The following is a 26,689-nucleotide window of genomic DNA, read 5'->3' on the forward strand; positions in this document are numbered from 1 at the left end:
GAAGCAATTCCATGTAGTGGACGGCCTGCCCTAAGGTGCGCATGGAAGAGCTCAATTACAGTTCCTGCTCTACCACTCACTGGGAATGCCACCTGATCATGCCAAGTCTCTGCAGTTCCTCATATGAAAATGAAAAACAATGCCAAGTCACCTCCTCTCCTTCCTTCCTTTCTTCTTTGCTTCCTTCCCTCTCTCCCTCCTTCCTTTTCTTTCTTACCATTAAAAAACCCTTATACATGCCTACCCTATATATGTCCCCAGCAAGGTGCTACATAAATGGGCATATTGCTAAGGAAAACAGACAGGGTACCTGCCCTTGAAGAATTCCTAAACAATGAAGAACGTTGGGCACGGTGGCCATGGCTGTAATCCCAGAGGTTTGGGAGGCTGATAGGAGGATCACAAGTTCAAGGCCAGTCTCAGCAACAGCGAAGAGCTAAGCAACTCATTGAGACTCTGTCTCTAAATAAAATACAAAATAGGGCTGGGGATGTGGCTCAATGGTCAAAGTGCCTCTGAGTTCAATCCCTGGTATCCCCCACCAATAAAAAAAAACAGTGAAGAAGACACATATCAAATAAGTAATTGAGAGCAGAAAGAATATCCCAGACAGAGGGGGAAAGCATGTGTGAAGGTCCTGAGATGGGAAGGAGCATGGATTGCTTAAAATAATTTAAGATTTGTAAACATTTATATCCATTAAATTGAGAACTCAGTTGGTAATTAAAATGCTGAAAGGAAATTTTGCACCATCTCCAGATGGCAATTCAGACAATTATTAGATTAGCATAAACTATTTGAAAAATAGCCTGCATCTTTAATTCATATTGTTGATTTCATGCCTGCAATCAATGAACCTAATAAAACTGTATAAAAATATAGCCACCAAATACATATACAAGCATCTCAAGCAAAGGGTACCACAAATGCTTAGAGAGTTTTGAAACAGTTTAGAGAAAACCCAGGAACTCTGAGGGCACCTGTTTTGTATTTACAGAATAAAACTAAACAGTAAGGCAACAGCGATTCAGTTACTTTTATAATAAAGTACTTCACTTCCCAAGCATTGCTTGCCAGTACGCAGTCTTGCCAGAAGATGACAGCTGACACCCTAGGGTGAGAAGAGATATTAGTCATAACAGTCATTCTTGCTTCAACAGTCACAAAAATATATATATAAAATGTTTACTTCAATGATTTCTTTCGATGCCTAGTTAAAATGAAAGTTGCACCTCTGGCCCAGCCAAGTGATGCCATATGCAAAGTCGTATTAATTACTGGATATTTTTCTCATTCCCTTTTAATCGTTACCTTTTCCTTTCATTACATGCTGCCGTGCACTTAAAGCGCAGTGTTCACATGAAGTCCAGCTCCTGTTGCCAGAATGAAGCAGAGAGTTCAATACTTGGAAATTCAAGTTAGGCTGAACTCAAGTTTGACTACTTAAGGTTCTAATAAAATATTAGAGAAACACATTTATTCACCTAAATCAATCCAACTAACTGTAGACTCCGTCTTATACTATAGGGAAGAAATATGTCCCTCCCTGCAACCTGCTATAGCACTTACTCTGCTGTTTCGTGACAACTTGAGATGTGTCTGTTTTCCACCTGATGGCAAATTCATTAAAACGACTATGCTGTAGCCATCTTTGTTATCTTGATGCTTTACAGTGTTGAATGTAGCAGGAGCCCAAGAAATAAACGCTCACTAATCAAACCAAGAAATGAACAGTCATAGTTTAAAAACAAAATTTCATTAAATGGATGTAGCCCCGTGTTGAAATGTAATTTAGTACAGAACTGTCAGTCACCTGTTAGGATTTTAGCTATCCTTCATATTGCAACATGTACGACATCAGACCTTTTATTAAAAACCATTACTTAAATTGCTTTATTTCAGCTATAAATAACCTTTATTTGATGTAATGTAATAAAACATTTTCAACTTTAACAACATGTATCTGACCATAATTAATCATTTAAATTATGAATATAAGTATATATGGTCACTGTAGCAAATCTGCGGTTCAGGAATTTGTACAAGTTTTGTCTGAAAGGACAGTGCCCATTTCCCCTTGCAAAAAAGGCAGCCCTTCCCTGCCCCTGTTAAGAAGCAATGTCAATGACAATCAAAAAAAGTCCATAATCCACACCAGAATTCCACTTTATCCTTGTGAAAGGACAGCTTCCTTTATTGTAGGAAAATAATATTCTCTTCTAGTTCTCTTTTATCAAATGAAGGTCTGCATTCTTTGTGTTTTTTTTTCTCCTTATAGTTATAGGTGCTCTTCTTCTCTTACCTGCCTGCCTTCCTGTTTCCTTAGCTCAGACTTACTACATAGTACCATTTCTTATAAAAATACTATCCACAAAGGGACCATTTCTGTTTTCTTACCTGCCCTTAATAACCACCACTTTTTATTTGGGGGAGGGGAGTTAGTGGACAGAATTACCCAGGCACACATTTGATTTAAGATACAGAGAACAAAGAAACAAACTCTCTAGATGGAACAGAATGGTGTTCTGGAGCATTTCTCAACAGAGGTACAGGTGACCTCCAATTCACACAACTCAGTTGAATGAACATGTTTACATTCCATCTCCAGAAGCACCACCACCATCGTTGGAAACCCAACTTTTGCCTACTTCTTCCTTATAACATACAGTATGGGGATCAGCCCCATGGGCTCATTGCACCCTTGTATAAAATGATAGTAAACAACATGCCAATAATCATGTTAATATACAATGCAGTTAGGTAGCCCTCACTCTTCATTCAGGTAAAAATCCTCACTAAAGGAATCCCCTCACCTCTCAGGATCCCTCAAATGTGTGAGTGCAAGAAAAGCTTTATTCAGATTTTATGCTTCTCTCTTTCCATCCTGAGATCTGTTCCTGAGTTATACCATAACATTAAGGAAGTTAACAAAGAAAGTACATAGGTGAGAAATCACAGGGACCCTGCAGAAAAGCCAAACTATTTGACAGAAGCTTGAAACAAACACTGCTCTGGGAAATCGTTTGTATTAGCTGATGACTGGATTGTTTTCTAACATGGACATGCAACATACTCAACACTATGCTTACCGCAGTTTGCTTAGAAAGACACCCTTCTGTCATACAACAAAATACATTCTGTCTCATGAATGACTCCTGAATATTCACCACAATGCCTAGACTCGGAAGCATGGGAGGTGTGTATTGGAACCTGCTTCCGCTTGCATGGATATGGACATATGCAAAGCACCAGAAACTGCTTCCTTCTGGAACTCAGTTCTGTTAGTGTGCTCACGGCTGAGATGATCCGGCTGTCTTACACTGAGAACTATTTTCATTTGCACACAATAGCACTGATCCACAGAAAAAAAGAGAGGTCACCATCTCCCCTGTAATAGACTTTGTACAACAGATCACCCTGTTGGTCACACTTTAGCCAGTCCAAGAAAGGACAGAAGCCGCATTCCATTTTGCAGTCTTGGCAAATGATTTCATTCTGTTTCCGCCTGTTTTGCCTTGTTTATTTCATCTCCATTATTCCACTTTGGATCATGAATCATGACCTTTTTTTCTACAGTAGTCAGAGTTTTGTCTATAAAAGAAAGAGAGAGAGAGAAGAAAATGTTTTAGCAGAGCCGTAAATGTGAGTTTTCATTTTGTGGTGGGTGGATTTAATGTTTTACAGCAGTGAGTAATTTGAATCATTTGTGGCTTATAAGGGTTTATGAACATCTCCAAAGGGAAAGAAAAAGTGCCGTGCCTCTTTTCATAAATTTCATAACTTCCACAAGTTGCCAAGCCCTTAATATATCTGCAAATCAACTGCAAATAATCCATTTAGGAATTGTCTTTGACAATACAGCTGTTGCCAAAAATGGCTTTGCTCTAAAAAATCTTTAAAAAGTACTGTAGCATTTGCCCTACCTGAAAAAAATAATGACTACTAATAAGAAGCGTCCTCTCCTCCAGAATGTGAAGGTGTGTTATTGTAATCTTTATGTGCAAAACTGGAAACTTCTTCCCTTACTTCCTTTCACCCACACAGAAATGGCATGGGTCATAGAGAATGTCAGCCAATGGCAGAGAAAGAGTCCCTTTCTCCTGGTGTAGAGCCACGCTCCCCTAACTCCGCACCTTTATGGAACTCAACTTACCACACTATATCTTGTGCTTAGGAGCTGGGTCTAGGATGTACCAGGCTGGGGCTCTGCTCCCAGCCACATCCTCCCTACTCCCCTGAAAGTAACCCCCATCTTGGCTACTACGCCTTCTGTCCTGCTCCCCCATCTCATACCCATCCCAGCCCCACATTCAGATGGGTGACGCTATGGATGGATTTTCCTGATCACAAGGTCTATTTCTCCATAGAACAGGGTCTCCGGCTTTGCTCCTCAGTCTCGCACAATGATGCCTGAGGACAAATGCTACATGAGCCCAGACCCAGCTCTGCAGGCTCCTCGCTATCTGAGAGTGGGGACTGGAAACAGGCTGTGCCTCCAACCATGCTCCACAGACTCATACTCCTGGCGGGGTCTTTGCCTCTTCCTCAGCTTGAGGACAGACCACACCCATGCTTCCTCAGCTGCTCAGTGTGCGCTCACACCAGTCCATGACCTCTACTGAATTACATCTACAATGGTAACCCGCCCCCACTAGTCACAGGGTCTAGAGATTCCACCTCCCAAATAGCTCAGACACCTGTGGCCTCTTTTCCAGTCTCAATACCAGCCTCCTGGTGCAGCCCTTCCTAACAGGAGACCCCACTCTCACATTAGTCTGCTAACTCATCTCCCTTCTGTTGTGACCCTGCCTCCCCAGCTCCATGAAGCTGACTGCAGCCTGGTCCTACTCCTGCTCAAAAGTCTTCACCTCCTTCTTCCAATCCCTACCCACCTGGCCTTCTAGGCTGACCCAAATGTCCCCAGCTTCCCAATATTGCTGAAGATATGTCCCAGATTCCTCAGCCACCTCCACCCACAGCAGTACCTCTCTGACCATGCTGTCAATCTGCTTTGAATAGCCCCTACCGCCACCTCCACTCCTACCACCCTTTCTTGTTAGACTCCTACTCTTTCTTTAAGACCCATCTCGAGTATCACTTCTTTCATGATTTCCTCCATGGACAATTTCTTCTTAATTATGCCCCTCAATGCTTATTTTTCTTATGCACCCCTCTGTACTGCTTGATTTTACATTGGGCTATATGTATTTATTATCTAGTAGGAAAAACAAAACAATAAATAAATAAAGTAAAAGAGGGTAGGACTGGTGATGTAGCACAGTGGAGAAATGGGTGCTTAGCATGTGTCAGGCCCCTGGATTTAATCTTCAGCATTTAAAAAGAGAGAGGGAAAGGAAGAGGCAGAGGGAGAGAGAGAGAAAAGGAGGGCAATTACCTGTTTTTCCTGCTTTAAGGAGACATGCAAAGTTAAAATGTAGGCAATTGCAAATCACAAAGCAAATAAGCTATTATTAATACTAGTTGATGACTTAATAAAAATAAAATGCTGAATTTCAGCTAGTTAATGATGAAGAAAATACCACTGAAGAGGTATTGAAATAACAATTTTTGTTTGTTTGTTTCTGTCTTTAAGGCAACAATCCATCACAGACACCCAGGGTTTCAGGAGCTGTGATGTTTCTTTCTAGTTTCCTCTGGGATCCATTTCATTTCATTTTATTTTGTACATCACTGGTTTCCATAAAGAAAGGATAGAATCACCCTAACTTCCAAAGTTCCAGCACAAACCCTGGAGCATATTATTGACAGAATTCATGGCAACAACCCAAGGTTATTCTGCTAACAGTCACTGCTTAGAACCACTGCAATTGACAGGGATTATAAGAGGCTCTTTGAAGAGAAAAACAATACAATTGCCAAGGAGAAAAGGGAAGAGGGAAAGAAAGAGCTAGTCAAAACAATTTCATGACATTCTTTTATATGGAAGTATTATAGAAACTGCTTTCAGTATTGTTCATAAATTGTATCCAAGACAGTCATTGGAATGATACTTAAAAGTGATTTATGGCAATTCAAATCTGTAAGTAACATCATCCAATTTAAAATAAAAAAAAGAATCACTGTTTCTATCACATTATCATATTTGGTTGGGTATTATCAGTATTTGAATACTTGTGAAAATATGAAAAAGAGTAAAATTGATAGTATTGAATTAAAATTACCAGTGCAAAGGTATTCACGTTTTTTTTCCCACTATTCACGCCGTTACCCCAAGGAAAATTCTCGAGTGCCTGCTGGATTCCTGAGGCTCTGGTTATGCTGATCAAGAAAATGGGAAGAAATGGATAAATATTTGGAAGTACTAACACACAATCTGGTAGTTTGTTCACAAAGGAAAGGAAGAAATTTGGGAGGAAAAAACAGAGCCAGGAAGGCAGAGAAGCAAAAGTAATAGGGACTAGAACCCAAGCAGTCAGATGGGGAAAAAGGGCTGGAAAAATTAAAGGAAGGAGCCAGAGTCCTCTGGGTGGCCAGCAGATGCATGAGAACCAGAGGTAGGTGGGAGGATTAGACGGTTTGCAGTGAGATATAAAATGGATGCCCTTTGTCATTCTTCCAGAGACAGGTTATGTCATTCAGACCTGGTGGACATTCTGAGCTATTTTGGGTAATCTAACTAGTGTTTACATGAAAGCAACTGTGCAGAGCGGACCTTGTGGGTTCTTATTCTGGTTATAAGTCTTTACAACACCACAGCCAGCCAGCTCACTGGACTTCCAGAAGCAAGTACTATCACTATTCAACTTTCTACCTCCCCCATCATGCCTGGCACCATGTCTTATACCCCATAGGCCTCAAATGTTCCTGGAAAAAACAAGCCAACAAAGAGACTCTTTATCTCTAGCCTTTACCATCTGATCCAACCCACACAGAGCCACTGAATAGGTTATCACTACTTTGATGACTACTTGTCTGGTTACAGAGGTTCATGGATAGAATACTACTGTCCACACCAAGGTTTCGCAACTTTGGCAATATGGGCTGGGTAATTCTTAGTTGTTGGGGGGGCTGATCTCTGTATCACAAGATCTATCTTTAGCAGCTCCCTTGACCTTTCTGTCAATAGAACCCTCCCCCTATACTCCACTTGTAACAACCCAAAACATCTCCAAACATTACCAAATGTCTTCAAGGGAGGAGGCAAATTTACTCTTGAATGAGAACCACTTGTTTACACTAAAAGCTCGTTCTTGGAGCTAGCATAGAAGATCCTTCATAATTATATCTTGACTACCTTTCTATTTGATCTCCAACTATTCCCTCCTCCAATGCTTAACCTCAGCCAGACTATCCTTTGCATGAACTCCCACCGTGGTGCCTCTATGTAAAATGTCCCCTTCACCTGGGACAACACTTCTATTCATCTTTAGCTATCCTTTGATCACCTCACAAATATACCAGAGCCCATATCCTTCAGGAAGGCTCCTCTGATCAATCTAGTGTAAACTCTGAGTTACTTTCCTCTTCTTTGAATTCATAGTTTTTCCTCTCTCCACCTTTCCTTGCTTCAAAAAGGCTGAGTGCATATGTCTTGGTCCGTCTGGGCTTCTATAAAAAAATACCATAAACTCTGTAGCTTATAAACATCAGAAATTCATTTGTAGAGGCTGGGAAATCCACCTACATCTACATACCACCAAACTTGGTGTCTGATGAGAGCTTACTCGAGATGGTGCCTTCTCGTTGTATCCTCACATGGTGGAAGGAACACACGAGTTCCTTCAGGCAACCACCTCCTAAATGACCCACCTTTTAACACTACTGCATTGGAGACTGGATTTCAACATATGAATTTAGGGGAACACAAATGTTCAAACCATGGCATATATGTGTGTCTCTATGTGGTCTTTCCAATAGAAACATTCACAAAAAAAGGAAAGGTGTCACATATTTTCTGTATCCACCTCAGTACATGACAGTTGAACAAAAAGAACTAAAAAATAAATATTCCAACATTGGTACTGACTAGAACCCTGTGCTAGGCATAGAATGAGAAAAATAATGGCTATGACAACTCTGTAGAATAGCTCTATCACTAGAAATTTTCTAAAGTTGATTAGTATTTTGAGGCCAATCATCCTAAATGATGTGAATGTCCCATAATTCAAAATGAGAGAGTGGTAATGAAGGAAGAGTAATTCTCTTAAGTCAAGAGGCAGCAGACTATAGCCTGTGGGCTGAATGCAAATAAAGTTTTAATGATACATAGTAACATTCATTGTTTACTTCGGTGGATGACAAAGGGAGAGACAAATAGTTTCCATAGACACCATGTGGTTAGCAAAGGTTAAAATATTTACTATTTGGCCCTTGGTAAAATTTTGCTGACCCTTGTCTTAGACTTGCAGGAAAACACTGAAGTCTCCATACTAACTAAAGATACAAAAGCAAATGCCCTTTATTTTTATAAAAGTAGCACAGAAACTATAAAGCACCTTTCAACACAGACTTCCTGGGCTCAGATTCAGATCTGTCACTCTCATCTGTATGACTGTGGGAAAATTGTTTGATCTTTTCAAGTCCTTGTTGTGTCATCATAGAACGGAGATGAAAAAAAACTAACCTGTCATAAAGTTTTGAGCATTAAATGATAGAATTCTCATAGAGTCTGATCATAGTGCCTGAAAATGAATCCTCAGTATATGTGGGTTATTATTATTTTAAATTGGAAAACCTGTTTGTGTTATAGCTTTAAAAATATCATTTTGTTACCTAACGCATCTGTGAACTATTAGGTAAAAAATAATAAGATTATTCTCAAGTTCTTTGGCTGTAAAGGACACACACCAACACAGTGGTGTTTTCTGGTTCAGGACATTATCCATTTTCTCCAAGTTTGCAAGCCGGCTGCCTCGCTGGACCCCCTACCATGAGTCTCACTCTTTTTTTCTGCTCTTCTCACCAAACCAGACTTTCCTCAGACACATCCCTCATCAAACTTCTCCAGAGAACTGAAACAAAATGCTTTCCTTTTCCCATGCTGAATAATCCTAGGACCAGGCAAAATAACCTAGCTTCTTGAAAGAGCTGCTTCTGGGAGATAAGACTGCGCACCAACAAAAGTAGCTTACTTATCAACACTAATAGTTCTCTCATTAAAAACTGCTTCAAAGTCTTTACCTTACTCACCAATCCAAAGCCAATAGGTCATAAAATCCTCATTACCTTTCCACCTTAAAAATCACGCAGGCTAAGCCCCATAACTCTACCAATATCCTCATCTTATTTTCTCTCTCTGAAAAACTATGAAGACTCTGTCTAGGAGGTGTCCTCCTACTGTGCAGCAAGTCAAATGAACCTAACTTACTTAGAGTAGCAGGTCATTTTAGTTGTCTTCTTAAGCAGAAGTGACTACAAGCCCTCGTTCAAAAATATTCAGCAGCTCTTTATCTCCAGACTGAAATCATTTGACAAGTAATTTGCTTACCTGTAAAAAGCACTTGTGTTAGGGTGATTCATATCACATCTATGTGGTCTTAGATCAGTTATTTTATACCCCTGAGTTTTAAGTTATGCTGAAAACTAGGGATGCTAGAAGCACCTACTCTTTAGGTAGCAATGGTATATAGAATGTAGTAGTTGCTCAATAATTGTTAGCAATTACTATGTTTTATCATCTACTATATATCAGGCACTATACATAATTCTGCAAAGAGAAATCTAAGTCTTAGTTCCTTCCTTTAAGATATTCAAAATCTGATGGGCAAATTCTAGTGGTAAATTCAGTAGAATCTTATACCCCTAGAGAAAGCTCTGAAGTTGTTCATAGTACATGTCCTAGAACCTAAAATTGTACTTTATTAGAATGTTATTTTTTATATTGTGAACAATACAGGGTATTAATAGAAATAAAAATGAAGCCTGAGTGCGCTGCAGCCTGGTGTGAGCAGTGCTGCTGTAGTCCTGGGAAAAATGGTGTTTAGCTTAACCACAGAGGAGAAAGTCCCCTTTACATTTGGTCTGATGGACCTTGCTATGCGGTGATGTTATATTATATGGTGCAGAGCTGGAGAGTGCTCACTGGGGACTCAGTAGCCATCCTGAGCCTAACCTTCAGCTTCACCAAATTCAGCACAAAGGAAAGGACTATTGCTTTTCAAGTATTCCTGTGGAGACTTCCCTCCTGCTGGTGCTGAACTGAAAGCCTCAGGGCTCCAGCAGCCAGGCTGCTGCCACAGGGGCCTCCCAACCACAATGTGAATGACCTCGCCTGACTTACATGCTGAAGAGGGAGTGGAGGCCAGGAGATATGCTCAAGGCACTCCGCCACTGGACTGGCCACATCCAATGACTCAAGGACTTCGGGGAGGGAGTATTTTAAATGAAGACTTCCCTTTCTCCTGCCCAGTAAGATATTTTGTGTCTCCTTTTTTACTCCCATCATGTTCCAGCTCTTTTCAGGGCCACGTAGTCCCATGGTATATCTCTCCTGCCTTTTTGACTGCTGTTTTTAAAAAAGAGCTCAGAATTGGTAGAAGTATTGGGATCTCGACAGAGTTCCCAGGCTTCCTATTTTTTTCTCCATTCTGAGTCTAATACATATATATCAGTTCAGTATTTATTGGTAAGGGGAGGGGTGTTTAACTTTGTAATGGCTTGAATTTTGAGCACTTTTTTAAAGATATAAGTTCTTCCCCTAACTTGGGACTGGAACAGAATTAAACTTGTTTGGAAAAAAAAAATGAAACCTGAGAAGCTGTGCCCAGCTAGAGAATTAGTATAGCTACACTCTAACAATGTTCAGTTGTTAAATAAAGGCAGTCTAGCACATGGAAAATGTGTACAGGGTGTGGGATCTTGACTTAGTTGGGACACTGGCTGAGTATGGGATACCTCACTCTTTAAACCCCAGTCACCTCTTCTGTCAAGTGATGACATGATGACCAGGAAAATCCCTCTCAGCAAGAGTCCCTGCTTTCTGGTCTATTCCTTCCTTCCAGGTTCGTGCTGCACCTCCTCCTCTCTCATGCCCATTTTCTCTTTCCAAGTTCCTTTTCCCTCAGCTATCAAACATGAAGATATCTCCTCTACCTAAACTTGAAGAATATCTCCTTTTGACCTACTGATGACTCTACTAACCTGTCTCCATCCTTCTATACAACCCAAACTTGTCAATACATGGATGACATGTATTGTGAAACCTCATTTCCTTATCACAATCACCCCTTTGTGGTCCTTTTCCAAATCTCTACATGCTTTTGCAGTATCTCCCTAGAAAGTCACTAAGGCTTCCCAGAAAAATTCAACAACTCTATCAGTTCCTAGCTACCAAGATGGTGGACAGCACTTCCTAAAAGCTCTCAAGGCTTTTAAGACTTTGCCCCTGGCATATCCTAGCATATCCTGTGTGAACAGAGGTACATACTGGAAAGATCATTTTGCTTCCTTCCTCAAAAGAAGAATTTATCAAGTGAAGTATGAGATGAACAAAAAAATTTTACCAGAGATTTAACTGCAATTAAATTTAACTGCAATTAAAATGATAATGTCACAGGAATCAGATATAAGGACATAATTCAGACATGATTTATGGAGAAAGAATGGAAAATATGACCTTCCTGGTCATCAATCACTCCACTGCAATTCATCAGTAAATCAATCTCCTCTTCCAATCCAACTATCTTTTTTGGCTATTAAAATTTCATTGGGTGGAGAACTATTCTGAATTCAAATCTGGTAGATTTGGTAAAAAATAAGCTAGTTATTGATTTAGGAAGCTTTCTGTAACATGCTTCAAGAAGTTGCATAAAAGGGCTGGGGGATAAAGGGAAAATAGTGATAAATGACCTTACAGCATGATTTCGGGTCTCTCAGGCCTCTCTGCAAGCTTCAGAGCCTCATGCATGCCTGCAGCTGAGAGCTTCCGATTGATATTCCGGTACTGGCACTGGAGCAGGCTGCGGTAGGTGGTCCTCAGGTCCCGGTTGAAGAAGGCATATATAAAAGGGTTAATGAGAGAGTTTGCATAGCCTAGCCACAGACATGTCCTCTCCACCCACAGTGGGATGCAGCTGCAGGCCGTGCCACAGATGAAGGGCCTGGCTGTTGAGAGAAGGAAAAATGGTAGCCAGCACACAGTAAAGGCCCCGACAATGATCCCCAAGGTGGTGGCTGCTTTCTGTTCTCTCTTAAAGATAGAGATGTTTTTCCTTTCATGTTTGAGGAGTCTTGAAAGGTTTGCACACTCTTCCACCTCCTTCTGGAGCTTCACCATGCCATTCAAGGAGATGACGCTGTCCGGCTGCACACGTGGGAAGCCAGGGAACTTGTGTTTGGCAGCACTCTTCCTGGCAGCCTTGTAAATCTGGTAGTACATGAACAGCATGACAGACATGGGGATATAAAACGCCACTGCGGTGGAGTAAATCGTGTAGCCAAAATCCTGGCTGATCAAGCACACTTTGTCATCATTCACGTTCTGAGCCCATCCGAAGAGTGGGGGTAAGGTGATGGAGGCAGACAGAAGCCAGACAGAGAGGATCATTTTTGCCATGCATTTCCCATTCTGCCTCACAGGGTATGTGAGTGGCCTGGTAATCCCAAGGTACCTGGGAGAGAAATGGAAAGATGACAGGTAAATACTGGGACAGGTGTAAGTGGACCACTGAGAAAGCACTACCAGTCAGACACTAGTGCCAATCCTTGCCACATCTCATTTCGGTAGGCATCATTATTCCCATTTTGCAGAAAGAGAAATTGAAAAGTTACTTCTTATTACTCCAGGTTCTACAGTAAGAATTCAAACTGAGAGTCCTCTGACCCTAAAGTTATCCATGCTTTTTTCATACCTTACAGTTTCTGATGATCCACGTAGTCAAACAACTAAAGGTTAAATACCTGCCCCTTTCCCCATGACCACAGACACCAGAACTAGCCAATAGCAAGACATCAAGTCGGATGTGGGATACTGTATCAGTTTCTCAGAAATCAAAGTCTACCACACTCTGATAATGATACTCTCATGGATCACCTCTGCTGTCTTAATTCAAGCAACTGTTAATGCATCTTACTTCCCCTTTATAGTGTAGTAAAAGCATTTTCTTCCAACCACAGAGATTGGTGAGATATTTTGGGACTCCAGGTTGGGGAATGGCAAGTAGGCAGTGACCATTTCTTCTACCCCAGAAAATTCTTACACAGCAGCAATGTCTGAGGAACATTCTTTAAAATAAAAAGTTTGTCTCACTACTCCAGTTCTGAGGTGGATCACAAGAAAGGTACAACTCTGAAAAATGTTAGGCAGATCCAACATTTTCTCTGTGCTTGGTTCTATATAGAGAATAAACATTTCTTCATTTCTGTTATTAAGGATCTTTACACAAAAGACATTCATCAAACAGAGAAAACATGTACAGTAAGCTGTTTGGTCAAATGCTTAATATTTTTCAGCTTTTCAAAAAAACTTTTCCTCTATGTTTAATAGTCTTGACTTTCATTTTGGGAAAGATGCACAAAGCACTTGAGAAACAAAGACAGATAAATGTTGGTCATTTTGTTTGTTTTTTACTTCCTCTATGTATATAAAAAATACATTCCTGAAACATGAAAAGGAAGGTAGAGACAGTCCCTAGTTTGCCAACAGATTATTTTCTAAAAGTCAGTCAATTGGCAAGTTAGAACATAAGGATATTCTACTAGAAATACACTTGATACTTACATTTTCCCACAAAAAGTCCAAAATCCTGCTTTCACAGTGAAAATGAGTGTCACTGTAACACTTGAAATGCAAAATTGAAATACAGTAAAAATAAATAAGCCAAATTGGCTTATTCATCAAGGATATCTCTTAATTCCTTCAACAAATACAGACATCCTTGGGTATTCACAGGGAACTGGTTCCAGGACACAATCCCTACTACCACCATGGAATCCTAAATCTCTGGATTTTCAAGTTTCTTGTACAAAATTGCATAGTGCTTACACATAACCTACATACATGCTCCCATATACTTCAAATCACATTAAGATTACTTATAACACCTAATACATTGTAAATACTAGGTGCATGGTTGTTGCACTGTATTGTTTAGGGAAGAGTAGCAAAAAAAAAAAGTCTTTACATGTTCAGTACAGTCACAACCATAGTAGGCCTAATTATACAGCATACCATCAGCAGTTGGTTGAATTTGCAAATAAGAGCACATACAGACACAGAGAACTGACTGTATTAATGGAGTTCCTTCTAAATGCCAGGCACTATTTTAAATGTCAGGGATACAGCAGTAAATAAAAGAGACAAAAATTTTGAAAGCAGGAGAAAGGGGAAAACATGTGGAATGAAGGGAAGGACTGAGCCCACAGTAATGCTGAAGGGGATTTCTGATCCCTTCCAAGAACTCAGGTGTTCATAGCACTGAGTCTTCATTTCATAATCTCTTCCCTTCCTTTTCCTTGCTAAAGTTGACCCACAAGAACTATCCTTAGGTCTATCAACTGAAGTTAGGATTATGTTTTGGCTCCCAAATAGAATGGAGAAGAAAAAGAAGAATTTTTTTTCCTGAGAATGAAAGAATAAGAACTGAAAAGAAAGAGAAGAGAGAAAAGGAATTAGGGAGAGAGAAATTAAAGGAAAATATTAAGTTGGGTTTGCTTTGTGGAATTATTTGAGTTGCAAGCTATGGAAACAAAATTTTTGGAAAAACAATTTAAAATACACAAGGGAACCCCTGAAGAAAGATGTTGGTACTGACTGGAGGCCCACAATTAAGCTAATCCTTGCCCAAGGCTGATCCTTGCTTTGCTTCAAGAATTCCATGTGTTTCCTGAAGGAAGTCCCTTACAGATCTCTCTTCTTAGATCTAGCCCTTGCTCTTTACCAATCTCTGTGGAAGTAGGATTTGGGGCTCCTGTCTTGTTTTCCAGTTCTCCCATGTAGCCTTTTCCAGGACTTGGACTTTGATTTTCCTTCTCTGCTTGTCTATAGCCCAGAAATAAACTACCTGCTCCCAACACTAGATCTGGCATCCAAGATACCAGCCCAAGCTGAAGCCACAGGATCACCAGAGACTGGAAATCCATCAGGAAGAGAAGTTAGTTCACAGGGTTCCCCAGGTGGCTACCAGATGGCACCTTATACCTACTTACTGAGGTGAGGGGGTTTGTGATGGTAGACTATTAGAGCAAAAGACATATGCTGAAAGGAAGAAGTAGGATTACTGAGGACAATGTTATTTTATTTATTTATGATATTTATTTGTGGGGTTATAAAATATAGTTATCAAGCCCAAAATTCACAAGCAGCTGAACACCTAGTCTTGAGGAAGTCCAGTTTTCCCTTCTATTTCTTTACATTTTCCTTACTGGACCAATGACTACACTTTCAATTTAATTAAAAATCAAGGCCTTTTCTTGCCTACAGAAATAATACAGAATCACAGAGTTAACTCCAAAAGATTAGTTATTGGAGTACTAAAGCATACCACAGAATATTGATCCCATAATAGCAACATGTTTACTCATTCAGCTATATTTAATCTAACACATTATAATTCAGTTTTGGAGATTTGACCATAGTCAATCTGCCCTGAATGTATAAATTATGTTCCATAAACACTGTCGTATTTTGGCTTCATTATGAGTGTTTCAAGTCGTATCCTACAGTAAGGTAGTATATTTACTCCTTTAGTCTCTTGGGTTCTTACCACTTGGTAAGAATTTTAGAACTAAAGGATTGCCAGACAAAAAAAGGGAGTGTTCACCAAAGTGGCTGGACATAAAATAAACAAACAAAAGTCAATATTTTATGTTTAACATTACCAACGAAAAAGGGAGGAATGATTCTTTTAACAAGTCAAAAACTTTAAATATCTAGGAAAAAGTTTTTTAAATGGACAGAACATATATAGAGAAAACATAAAATGCTACTGAGGTACATAAAAGAAAAATTTAAATCTATGGGAGAAAAACTTTAATAAGAAAATTTAGTATTATAAAAGTGCCAATTTTTAAGGCTATTAATAGTATACAATCCCAACTGAATATCCTACTCCAACTTAATCTCCTACCAGGGCCTTTTTTAGTTTGACCAAATGGTTTTTAGTTTGACCAAATGGTTTTAAAGTTCACCAAGTCAATTCATAAAACTGGACAGATAATCTGAAAATAAAAATGAAGTGATACCCAATAAAAATAGTATAAAGTCAAATAAATAAAAATAAAATTCCAAAAATAATTATTCAAAAATAGAACAGGGCCCATAAATGGATTCAAATGTATAAATAATATAAAAGAAGTAGTCATTTTAAATTAGTAGTAAAAAAAATTGGATCTTTGTGAATTCTAACAACTAGTTAGCAATTGGGGTAAAAATAATATTGACTTCTTATCTTTCAACTTATTAAAAATAAACCCCACATGGATGAAAGATTACCATGTAAAAGTTAAATCCTAAGACTACTTTGAAAAAGTGTAGGTATTTCTTCCATCCTGAGATGACAAAGATTATTCTTAACTAGGACAGAAGAGCTTGAAACTACAAAATGATACACTGACAAGGGTTTTGACAAATTTTTATAAACAAAAAATTAAATGAATGACATTTAGTTTAAATTAAAAAACACATAAACAGAATTAAAAGTCAAATAACAAACTTAGAGTCTAAATGATAATACTTATTCACTTATCTCTTATTCACTTATCTCTGACCAGGTCAATAAAACATACAACCATTGCAATAAAAATATTGAAGCAAATGACCAAAGAAGAAATGGCTGATAAGCACTCACAAATATGCAGAACTTCATAAGTAATCAGAGATATGCAATTTCAAAACAATGACATATATTTTGAGCATTGGTCAATTTTAAGAAAGACTAAATCTGATACTGGAAAACCATGACAAAACAGGCACTCCACTACTTTGCTAGTAGAAGAGTCAACTGAGATAGAAGTTTCAGAGGACAGCATGGCAATGGGTATACATCAGCATTTACTTTTTGGCTCAGCAACAGACTCTGGAATTTGTTTTAAGAAGATAAGTATGCAAATGCAAAATGGTTAATATACAAAGATGTTATCTAAACATGTAATAGAGGTACAAAATATAGTCTAAATATCTATCAATGGGATTAGACAGCCAAGTCATGGTGTGTATCACACATATCATAATGTGTACATATGTATGCATACAGTGATTAAAACTGAAAAAATACATATGTAATTATTGACATGGAAACAACAGAGGAGAACATAGAAAATAACATCTAGTCCTCAAATATAAGTAATAGAGTATCATATAATGTATTAACTTTTTATGTAAAATTAGGTGTATGTTTATGTCTGTGGGTTTGTATGTTCATTGTGTGTTTGTGCGTGTGTATGTACTGAGATGTCCAAATATCCACCAAAATATCAACAGCAGTTTTACTGGTGTTGTAGAGATTTTAGTCATTTTAACTTTTGCTTTATATTTTATAATGCTTGGTTTATTTTTCAATGAACATGTAAAAAAATATTGTTTTAATTTTAAGAGCAAAATAAAAGAAGATTCTGTAATTCCTAAATTACCCGATTCTAGCAATATGATCTGGGTCATAAAATACCTAAATAGCTAATAATTAAATCTTATGTTGTCTTATTTGATTAGTTTGTCAAAAGTGTTTTTTTTACATTCATAAATTTGTACAAAAGAAATGGAACTCACTGTCAGTTAAAATTCTATAATTAACTGTATAAAGTAATATTGGTATTCAGGGAAGTGTTTGTTCAAATTATATAATCAGCCTCCCAACTTTGTATATGATAAATCTTATTTTCAAGGGAGAAACAGCAAAAAAGAAGAACCTAGAATGATTGTGAATATTCATTAATACATGGCTTTAATATTTATCACACTAACAATTTATGCTCACTGTTAATTAGAAAGCGGGGTGCTTATAAAGTCTTCAGAATTTAACTTTAAAATGCATACAAATGTTAAAATACAGTAAATCTCAGAGACAAAGGCACTGAAGTATTATATAATTGAGTAATGCATGCAACTCACACTAGGGGTTCTATTGAAGTAGGAGTTAGGAGAAAAAGAGGATTAGGGAGCTATAATCTGCATAGAGAAGGATTGGAAGCAAATTAACTCTGCTGCCTGTCTTCATTCTAACTGTATAGAAATAGTAGATAATGGTTCTTTAATTAAATGGCTTCTCCTGAGTTTCATTGCTATGGAATAATAATTTAAGGGGTAAGAGAAACTGGGTGGAATTATTCTGAAATACAGTGACTTCTAGAGTGTTTAGTTTTAAAAAATATTCACACATTTAGAAAACCTCTTCCAGACTTAATGGAAATAAATATACATTAGACACTCTGGCCCATAGTAATGATTCCCAAAACTGTGAAATTATCAGAATCACTGAGAAGCTTTTGAAACATTCAGATCACCAAACTACCCTTCTCTTTGGGGAAGGCCTGGAAACCAGGAACTTGTTTTTAGGATTGACTTCTCTGGGTCTTTATTCCACATATTACTTCTAAGTAGCCCTCTCTCATTCATTTACCAGGACTTTATGCCTATCATATGAAGGGTTTTACCTTTATTTTATGTATTTCATCTTAATGACCTGCTTCCAGCTTCACCTGACAAAATCATCCTGCATAATGTTTCCATTATCTTAGTTGTAAGTTGTATATCCTGATTCAGAGCTAAATGAAGTAGTATGATTTTTATGTCTTAATCAAGTTGCAGATTTTATTTTTAAAAGTCTAAAATATAACATGAATTTGTAAACCTTTTGGACCACAGCTCACTGTAAAATATATATGTGTGTAAAACACACACACACACATATATATATGTTTGTATATGTGGGTATCTATAAATATGAAATGGTAACAAAAGTTTCACAAAGCCATACTAAATATTATAACCATTATTTACTCTCTTCTATGCTATTCTATTTCAGAGTTTTTAAATGCTAGTCTTAATGCAAAAAATTGATTTTATAACCCAATAATGGATCGTGGCACAAACCTAGGAAATTATCAGCCTTCAGTAAACATGTACAAACGTGTTCAGAATCATGAGTCATAAGGGAAATGCAAATCAAAAGCATAGTGAGATATCCCAGCCATCAGGACAGTTAAAATTAAAAATAATGGTGATGATGATAAAAACTGTAATGCCAACTGTTTTGTGAAGATACGGAGCAACCATAATTCTCAACACTCCTTGTGGGAGTGTAAATTGGTGCAATAACTTTGGGAAGCCCTTTTTTAGAATGTACTAAAGCTGAATAATATACATTCTATAATTCAGCAATTCTTCTAGGCATATAAACAATATTATCTCAAATACCAAAATACATGTATGAGAATGTTTACAGCAGTACAACTGGCAATAGCCCAAATGAAACCAATGCTTTCTACAAGGTGGAAATGAGCACAATTCTATAGTAGTCGAATGGGTATATAAATGGTATATTTATATGATGGAATTCTATGGAACAATGAGAATAAATGTGTTTGTTGGATGATTCTCAACAAACACATTTCTGAGTTAGAGAAGCCAAAAACAAAAGAGAACATACTGTTCAAAAGCAGGCAAAACTAATCTGTGGTGATAGAAGCCAGAATAAGGGTTACTTGGAGGAAAAGTGGGCTCTGATAAGTAAGAAGGCATGAGGAAAATTCTGGAAAAAAAAAAAAAAGAAATTCTAAAAATGTTTATTTCTTTATCTGGGTGTGTTACATAGGTAAGTTCTCTTTCGAAAAATTAAATAAGCTCTTCAATTATGACATGTGCAGTGTTATGGATGACTGTAAGTTTCTTATTTAATTAAAAGCGAATTTTCAAAAACAAACCAGACTTAACACTTGCCATTTACCTAGATGTTGCTCTGTTCTCTAAAACCATTACTACCATCATGCTCCACCAGTCCTATAAGATCACGTTCATGAATGTTTCCAAGTTGCAGTTATAAGACCAGTAAACAATCTAAAGTCCTCATTCCGACTCCAACATTGAAGGAGAGAAATGGGCAGAAGAGAAAAAATAACTAGCCATAAAATTCAACCAAGTTTGAAAACAGAGTAACAAAGGCCTTCTCTTGGAGAAAATATTATAAAATAAGAAATGAGTATTTCCCTTTAGAGACAGAATTAGACTTAATTAAAATAAAGCAAATCATTTAAATCTAAAAATACTTTACAATTCATATTTGGTACTGTTTACTGTTGCTGATAACTAATTACTATAACTTAGTTGTTAAAACAACACCAACTTATTATCTCATAGTTCTGTAAAACAAGAGTCCAGACAGCTCAACTGGATCCTCTACTCAGGGTCTTACCAGGCTGAATTAAGATGTTGGCCAGGCCTGAGGTGCTATGAGGTTCAGATTCCTCTTCCAGGTACACATGGTTGTTGGTAGAAGTCCTTTCTTTGTAGTTGTAGAACTCAGGAAGATCATGTCTTCAAGACTACAGGACAGCATCTGCCGCAGCTCTGAATCTCTGACCTTTAGATTCTCCTTGAAAAGGGCTCACCTGATTAGATCAGGCCCACCAACATTCAAGGGGAAGGAATTATACCAGGTATGCAGACCAGGAAAGAGAACCTTGGGGGCTATCTTGAAATTCTGCCTGTCACAGGTCCTATGTAGTAACAGAAGCTAGGAACACACTTTTCTACCAAGGTGGTTAAACAGAGACCTACTTACTACCTACTCAAGTTGACACAAATATTCCAAAATTAATCTTATCTGCACCCTATCATAGGGCAGTTATTTTTTGTTGTATTTTTGTTGTATTTTTTTTTCTGTCCTTCAATATTTCTCTGTAAACTTGGATTTTTGGGTCTAATATGTAATACTATAAAATTTTTTTTGATAATTACAGGGAGTCATGAAAATGAATAGTATAGAAGTTTAATACTGACCCCTGAATTATTTAATCTTAATCACTTCAGCTGTATGTGTACTTAAAATAAGCTGCATTTTCCCACCAAAGAATTTGGCCTTTTATTCCTCAGAGAAAAAAGAAATGGAGAGGCAAAGAAAGATCTAAAAAATCACTACCAATGGTAAAACAAAGGAATAGCACAAAAACATTAATAACAAAAAATGTTAGAGGAAGGAAAAAAATGAGAAAATATTCTTTTTCATGATGGCACTGAGTGGCTTTCAACCCCACCTCACTCCAAATGCAGCACTAAAAAAATAAAGTGTGTGAGTAAAATTCTTACGATTCTGATTAATATCCTCATATCTAGGGAGAAGTAAAATAAGGGGTGAGAAGTCGGTTCAGGGAAAAGAATCAGCAGCATAAGCCCCAACATACCAGGATCAAGAAAAGTCACCAGAATGTGGCATTTTTCAGGACACTGAAGTGAACGGGCGGTGGGGGGTACATAGTTTCAGAAGATGGGAAAAAGCTTAGCTGAGTGGAATGTGAGCCAGTCCAGGACATTTAAGGATAGCTAAGGACTAAACTCAACTGCAGTGGATCTACTCCCATCCCTCCCCCTCCAGCCGATTCAGGCTACAAGAAAGCAGACATGACAAATACTTGCCCAAGGGACAGAAATTGCTGATATTAGATAAGGCAGAGTATGAAGGAGAATTCATATCCACTGTGAGAATAAACATTAAGACAGGAACAGCCATGTTATGAAGATGGGGAAAAAAATCTACAGCAACGGTTTTCAACACCTGCTGCAATAACAGCAACAACGAAAGACAGAAGAAACAACACAACTGCTGAAGAACCAAAGCAAGAAGAAAATAATTCTCAGAAGTCACTTTCTTACATGTTCTTTTCACTGTGAGAGACCTTGACCAGTGTATGTAATCACTAAAGCAGAGGCTCAAAGATGTTAAACTAGTAGAATGCTCTAGAAAAAGAGACCGTTGGGTTATAGAAACAAATTGAGTCAAAACACTAGTGCAGATCTAATAGATGGGTTAGAAACAGGTGGAAATAGGAAAGCTAAAAAACAAACCCAATGGCATGAAGTAAAGGCTTGCCGTAATCATAAACAACATGCATGGAAAATTTTATTCAATAATCATGGAGATGATAGATAAGGATAACACACAAAGATAAGACAGCACACAGAGAGCTGATATTCCTGAAGAAAAGACAGAACCTAACAAATGGAACAAAGGACATGTAGGTAAGTAGAGGTGGCAATATGTAAAAAGTGTACAGATACTAATAAAGGACATTATAGAGATGGGGACATCTGAATCTAAAGGGACATGTAACATGATATATAATGATTATCCACAAGACTAATCCTGGTAAAGTTATTGAACTGTAAGACTTCTACAAGGCATTGGTATGAAAAAACAAATCAAGAAATATACAAGGTAGGAAAAACTTAGGCCAAATCTCAATAGCATCATTTCATGCCAGAAAAAACAAAAAATTTTCTAGAAAGATCTGAGAGTGTAAAAATGTGAACTATGTTATGCCTGTTATCTAAGATTTCAAAATTAATAAGCAGGTATTCTCAAATGTGAAATATTTTGAGAAATATCATATCCATAAAACCTTTGGGGAGGGGTGAATAAAATCCATCCAACCAAAAGATGAATCAAAATGAAGAATTTAGAACTACAGAAACTACGGTTATTATTGAACTTGTTTAAATGTTGAAGTAACATGTGTGGGAATTACATTAGCAACACAGAATGAAAATTTTACAAAGTAAAAATAACATAAGCCACGAGAATGAGGAAGTGGGAGAGTGATGTAGGTTGTAGTGCTAGAACACCAGCCTCCTGGACTTCCACAGTACAGATCAACTGCTGCTGCCTCAAATTTAACAGTTTAAATGACCCTAACTGCTTCGTGACTTTAATATTTTCCCCACAATCTTCACACCATCTTTGAGGAACAAAGGACTTTTAATCTTAAACTTCTTACTTCTTCAGTTTCACTTTGTTTTTTTCTTTTAAATGTAAGTAAACTTAGTTTTAATATTTTGAATAGAATGTATGGTTTGATCTCATTCCTATACTTTGTTACCTACTGATTTTTTTATCTACCTAAGTCAAACCAACCAGTCAGCTAGTCCAAGTGGAAATAAGCATAAAGAAACACCTAAATGATATTCACCAAAGTTTGATGGAAATTCAGCAGATTTCTTCTGCATAGAAATTAGATGGTTTTTTTTTTTGCTTCTTTTTTTGTAACATTTATAATTGCCTCAATTTTTGTAATGAGTACATGTAATTCTTAAAAATTAAATTATTACTCAAAATAGTATAGTTTTCTTTTTAATTTATTGAATTTTGGTCCGTTTCTACTTTATTGCCTTTTCCTTTATAAATACATGCATATATTGTAAATATACTGTGAAATGATTACCATGATCAAGGTAGTTAACACATGCAGCACCTCAGGTAGTTAGCATGTGTGTGTGATGAGAACATAAAAGGTTTCCTCTTAGGGAATTTCAAGCTTACAATACAGCGTTGCTTCAATGCTAAGCAGCAGGAAATGCATCACATGTCCATGCTTAATCAATCATGGGTAGGAGTACACACAACCCCAAGTGGTTGAGTGAGACATGAACACATGAAAAAGAGAGACCACAGGACAAAATGAGATTCTTTAAAGAAGGAGGAAAAGGGTATGTGCTCTTAGGTAGAAAACATGAAAATTTCTTATTATTCAGAAATAGATCTTATTTATATTTTGGTACCTATCTTTCCAATCTTTTTTCTTTTATGGTTGCCTCACTTGAAATTGGAGCATTTGTTCATTCTTTTGCATAGGGAGAGTTTACAGTGTTCCATTACAGATCCAGGCGGTGAAGACATGATGGTAATAAAGGACACAAGTCATCATCTAAATTATTTCAAGCAATGCTCCCTGCCATATAGAGGAAGGTAGGGTAGAAATCTAGGAGGGAACATGAAGCAAGTCCAGAGGGGGCATATCAGGGCAGAATGCTGAAGAAGGGTGAGAGTGAGCCACGTGAAGATGCAAGGAATAGGAATCCTGTGTGCAAAGGCCCTCGAAGAGCAACACGTGGCCATGATTCAAAGGCAGCAGAAGGGCAGTGTGGCTAGCACAGAATGGGCAAGAAGGAGAGATGTAAGTGGTAAGTTCCGAAGTGGTCAAGAACCAAGCCTGACATGCTGCAGCAGGCCACTGTAAGGCATTCAGTTTTATTCTAAGAATGATGAGATGCCCTTGGGAGGCCATACTTGGGCCTCACTGGGATTTTCTAACTTGCACACAGTCTGCTCTGCAGAGAGCTCAGTGGAGACAAACTTCTAGGAAGCAGGTGTTTCAAGAATCTCTCACAATTCTTTCAATTCATTTTTTATCTCATTTATAAGAATAATGCTTCCTATTCACTGACTCACTCTTATATCTCTGACAGTCTGTTTCAAGTGCTTGGTTTAAAGTTGTCCAAGAGAAAAATAATATGATCACATATATATTTTAAAACTTCTAATTTAAAAAAGATAAAAAATAAATAGGTGAAATTAATTTCAGTAGCATTTTATTAAACCCAATATATTCTAAATAGTCCATATAAAATCAATATAAAATTATTAATGAGGGATTTCACATTATTTTCCTTGCATAAAAGATTTTAAATCTGCTGTGTATTTTGCACTTGTAGCACATCACAACTCTTACAAGACATTTTCTAGCCCTTAATAGCCATGTGCATTTTTTCAGAGCAGGGCAGGGCAGTTAGAGTCTTCCCCAGGTAGCCCTGCTCCCTCTGGCAGCGGGCTCCTTCCACACAGCCAGCTTCTCGGAGCAGGCCCCCCAGTGAGAGCTTTTCTGCACAGAACCAGCTCCAAGTCCTGAAGCCAGCGGCAAGCTCCGGCCTGCAGGCAGCTTCTGGGACCAGGACAGGGCAGACAGGGACTTCCCCAAGCAGCCCTGAACCCTCAGCGGCAGGCTCCTTTCACGGTCAGCTTCTCGGAGCAGACCGCCCAGTGACAGCCTTTCTGCACAGAGCCAGCTCCAAGCCCTGGAACCAGTAGCGGGCTAGGGGCAGCTTTCTTCGGAAGCACTGCATTATCAAGTTCCTCCAAGACTTCAGGCTACTGAAAGCTGGGAGGTGATATACTGGAAATCTACAGGGACACTGTAAGCCAATAGAGGAAATCTGCAATATCTCAGAGTCCCACTGACATCTGACCAATATGAGAAAACAAGGGAAGAAAATGTCCCAAACAAACCTAGATACTATATCAATAAAACCCAATGAGAGCACAGCAGAAAAATGTCAGAAAGGGAGTTCAGAATGTACATAATTAAAACAATCAGGGAAGCAAACGAGGAGATGAAAGAGAAAATGCAGGCATTGAAGGAGGAGATGAAAGAGCAAATGCAGGCATTAAATGATCGCACCAATCAACAGTTAAAAGAGCAAATACGGGAAGCAAGAGATCATTTCAATAAAGAGTTAGAGATACTGAAAAAAAAAACAAACAGAAATCCTTGAAATGAAGGAAACAATAAACCAAGTTAAAAACTCCATAGAAAGCATAACCAATAGGATAGAACACCAGGAACACAGAACCTCAGACATTGAAGACAAAATATTTAATCTTGAAAACAAAGTTGACCAAACAGAGAAGATGGTAAGAAATCATGAACAGAATCTACAAGAATTATGGGATATCACGAAAAGGCAAAATTTAAGAATTATTGGGATTGAGGAAGGCTTAGAGAAACAAACCAAAGGAATGAACAATCTATTCAATGAAATAATATCAGAAAATTTCCCAAATCTGAAGAATGAAATGGAAAACCAAGTACAAGAGGCTTATAGAACTCCAAATATACAAAATTACAACAGACCCACACCAAGGCACATTATTATCAAAATACCTAACATACAAAATAAAGACAGAATTTTAAAGGCCACGAGAGAAAAGAACTAAATTACATTCAGGAGGAAACCAATACAGATATCAGCAGATTTTTCAATCCAGACCCTAAAAGCTAGAAGGGCTGGAACAACATTTACCAAGCCCTGAAAGAAAACGGATGCCAACCAAGAATCTTATACCCAGCAAAATTTACTTTCAAATTTGACGATAAAATAAGATCCTTCCATGATAAACAAAAGATAAAGGAATTTACAAAAAGAAAGTCAGCATTACAGAACATTCTCAGCAAAATATACCATGAGGAAGAGATGAAAAACAACGATGCAAATCAGCAATGGGAGAAACTAGCCTAAAGGAATAGCCAAATAAAGGAGAAACCAAATCATGTCAAAAAACAAAAATGCGTCAAATGACTGGGAACACAAATCATATCACAATAATAACCCTGAATGTTAATGGCCTGAACTCATCAATCAAAAGACACAGACTGGCAGACTGGATTAAAAAGAAAAGTTCAACAATATGCTGCCTGCAAGAGACTCATCTCATAGAAAGAGATACCCATAGACTAAAGGTGAAAGGATTGGAAAAAACATACCATGTACACGGACACAGCAAAAAAGCTGGAGTATCCATCCTCATTTCAGATAATGTGGACTTCAAACCAAAACTAGTCAGAAGGGATAAAGAAGGACATTACATACTGCTTAAGGGAAGCATAAATCAGCAAGACATAACAATCATAAATATCAATGCCCCGAACACTGGCTCATCCATGTACGTCAAACAAATCCTTCTTAACTCCAGAAATCAAATAGACCACAACACAATAATACTAGGCAATTTTAACACACCTCTCTCACTAC

General features: G+C 37.8%; 1 protein-coding gene across 3 annotated transcripts in view; it reads right to left on the reverse strand.

Annotated features, from left to right (window-relative positions):
• Nucleotides 1–2,021: 2,021 nt before the first annotated feature.
• The window catches only part of Htr7 (5-hydroxytryptamine receptor 7), a 95,757-nt gene continuing 71,089 nt past the window's right edge, over nucleotides 2,022–26,689 (reverse strand). Inside the window, exons 2-4 of one of the 3 annotated variants that reach the window (XM_047553490.1) lie at nucleotides 11,814–12,569; nucleotides 6,183–6,279; nucleotides 2,022–3,591 (exon numbers count right to left, since the gene is read on the reverse strand). In XM_047553490.1, coding sequence (XP_047409446.1) covers nucleotides 3,580–3,591; nucleotides 6,183–6,279; nucleotides 11,814–12,569 — 865 coding nt within the window. In that variant the 3' untranslated portion in view covers nucleotides 2,022–3,579. Of the gene's footprint in view, nucleotides 3,592–6,182; nucleotides 6,280–11,808; nucleotides 12,570–26,689 lie in introns of all 3 variants that reach the window. The other 2 variants (XM_047553488.1, XM_047553489.1) reach the window with 2 other exon arrangements.

This window comes from Sciurus carolinensis, chromosome 5, assembly GCF_902686445.1.
Source record: "Sciurus carolinensis chromosome 5, mSciCar1.2, whole genome shotgun sequence".
Classification (NCBI taxonomy): domain Eukaryota; kingdom Metazoa; phylum Chordata; class Mammalia; order Rodentia; family Sciuridae; genus Sciurus; species Sciurus carolinensis.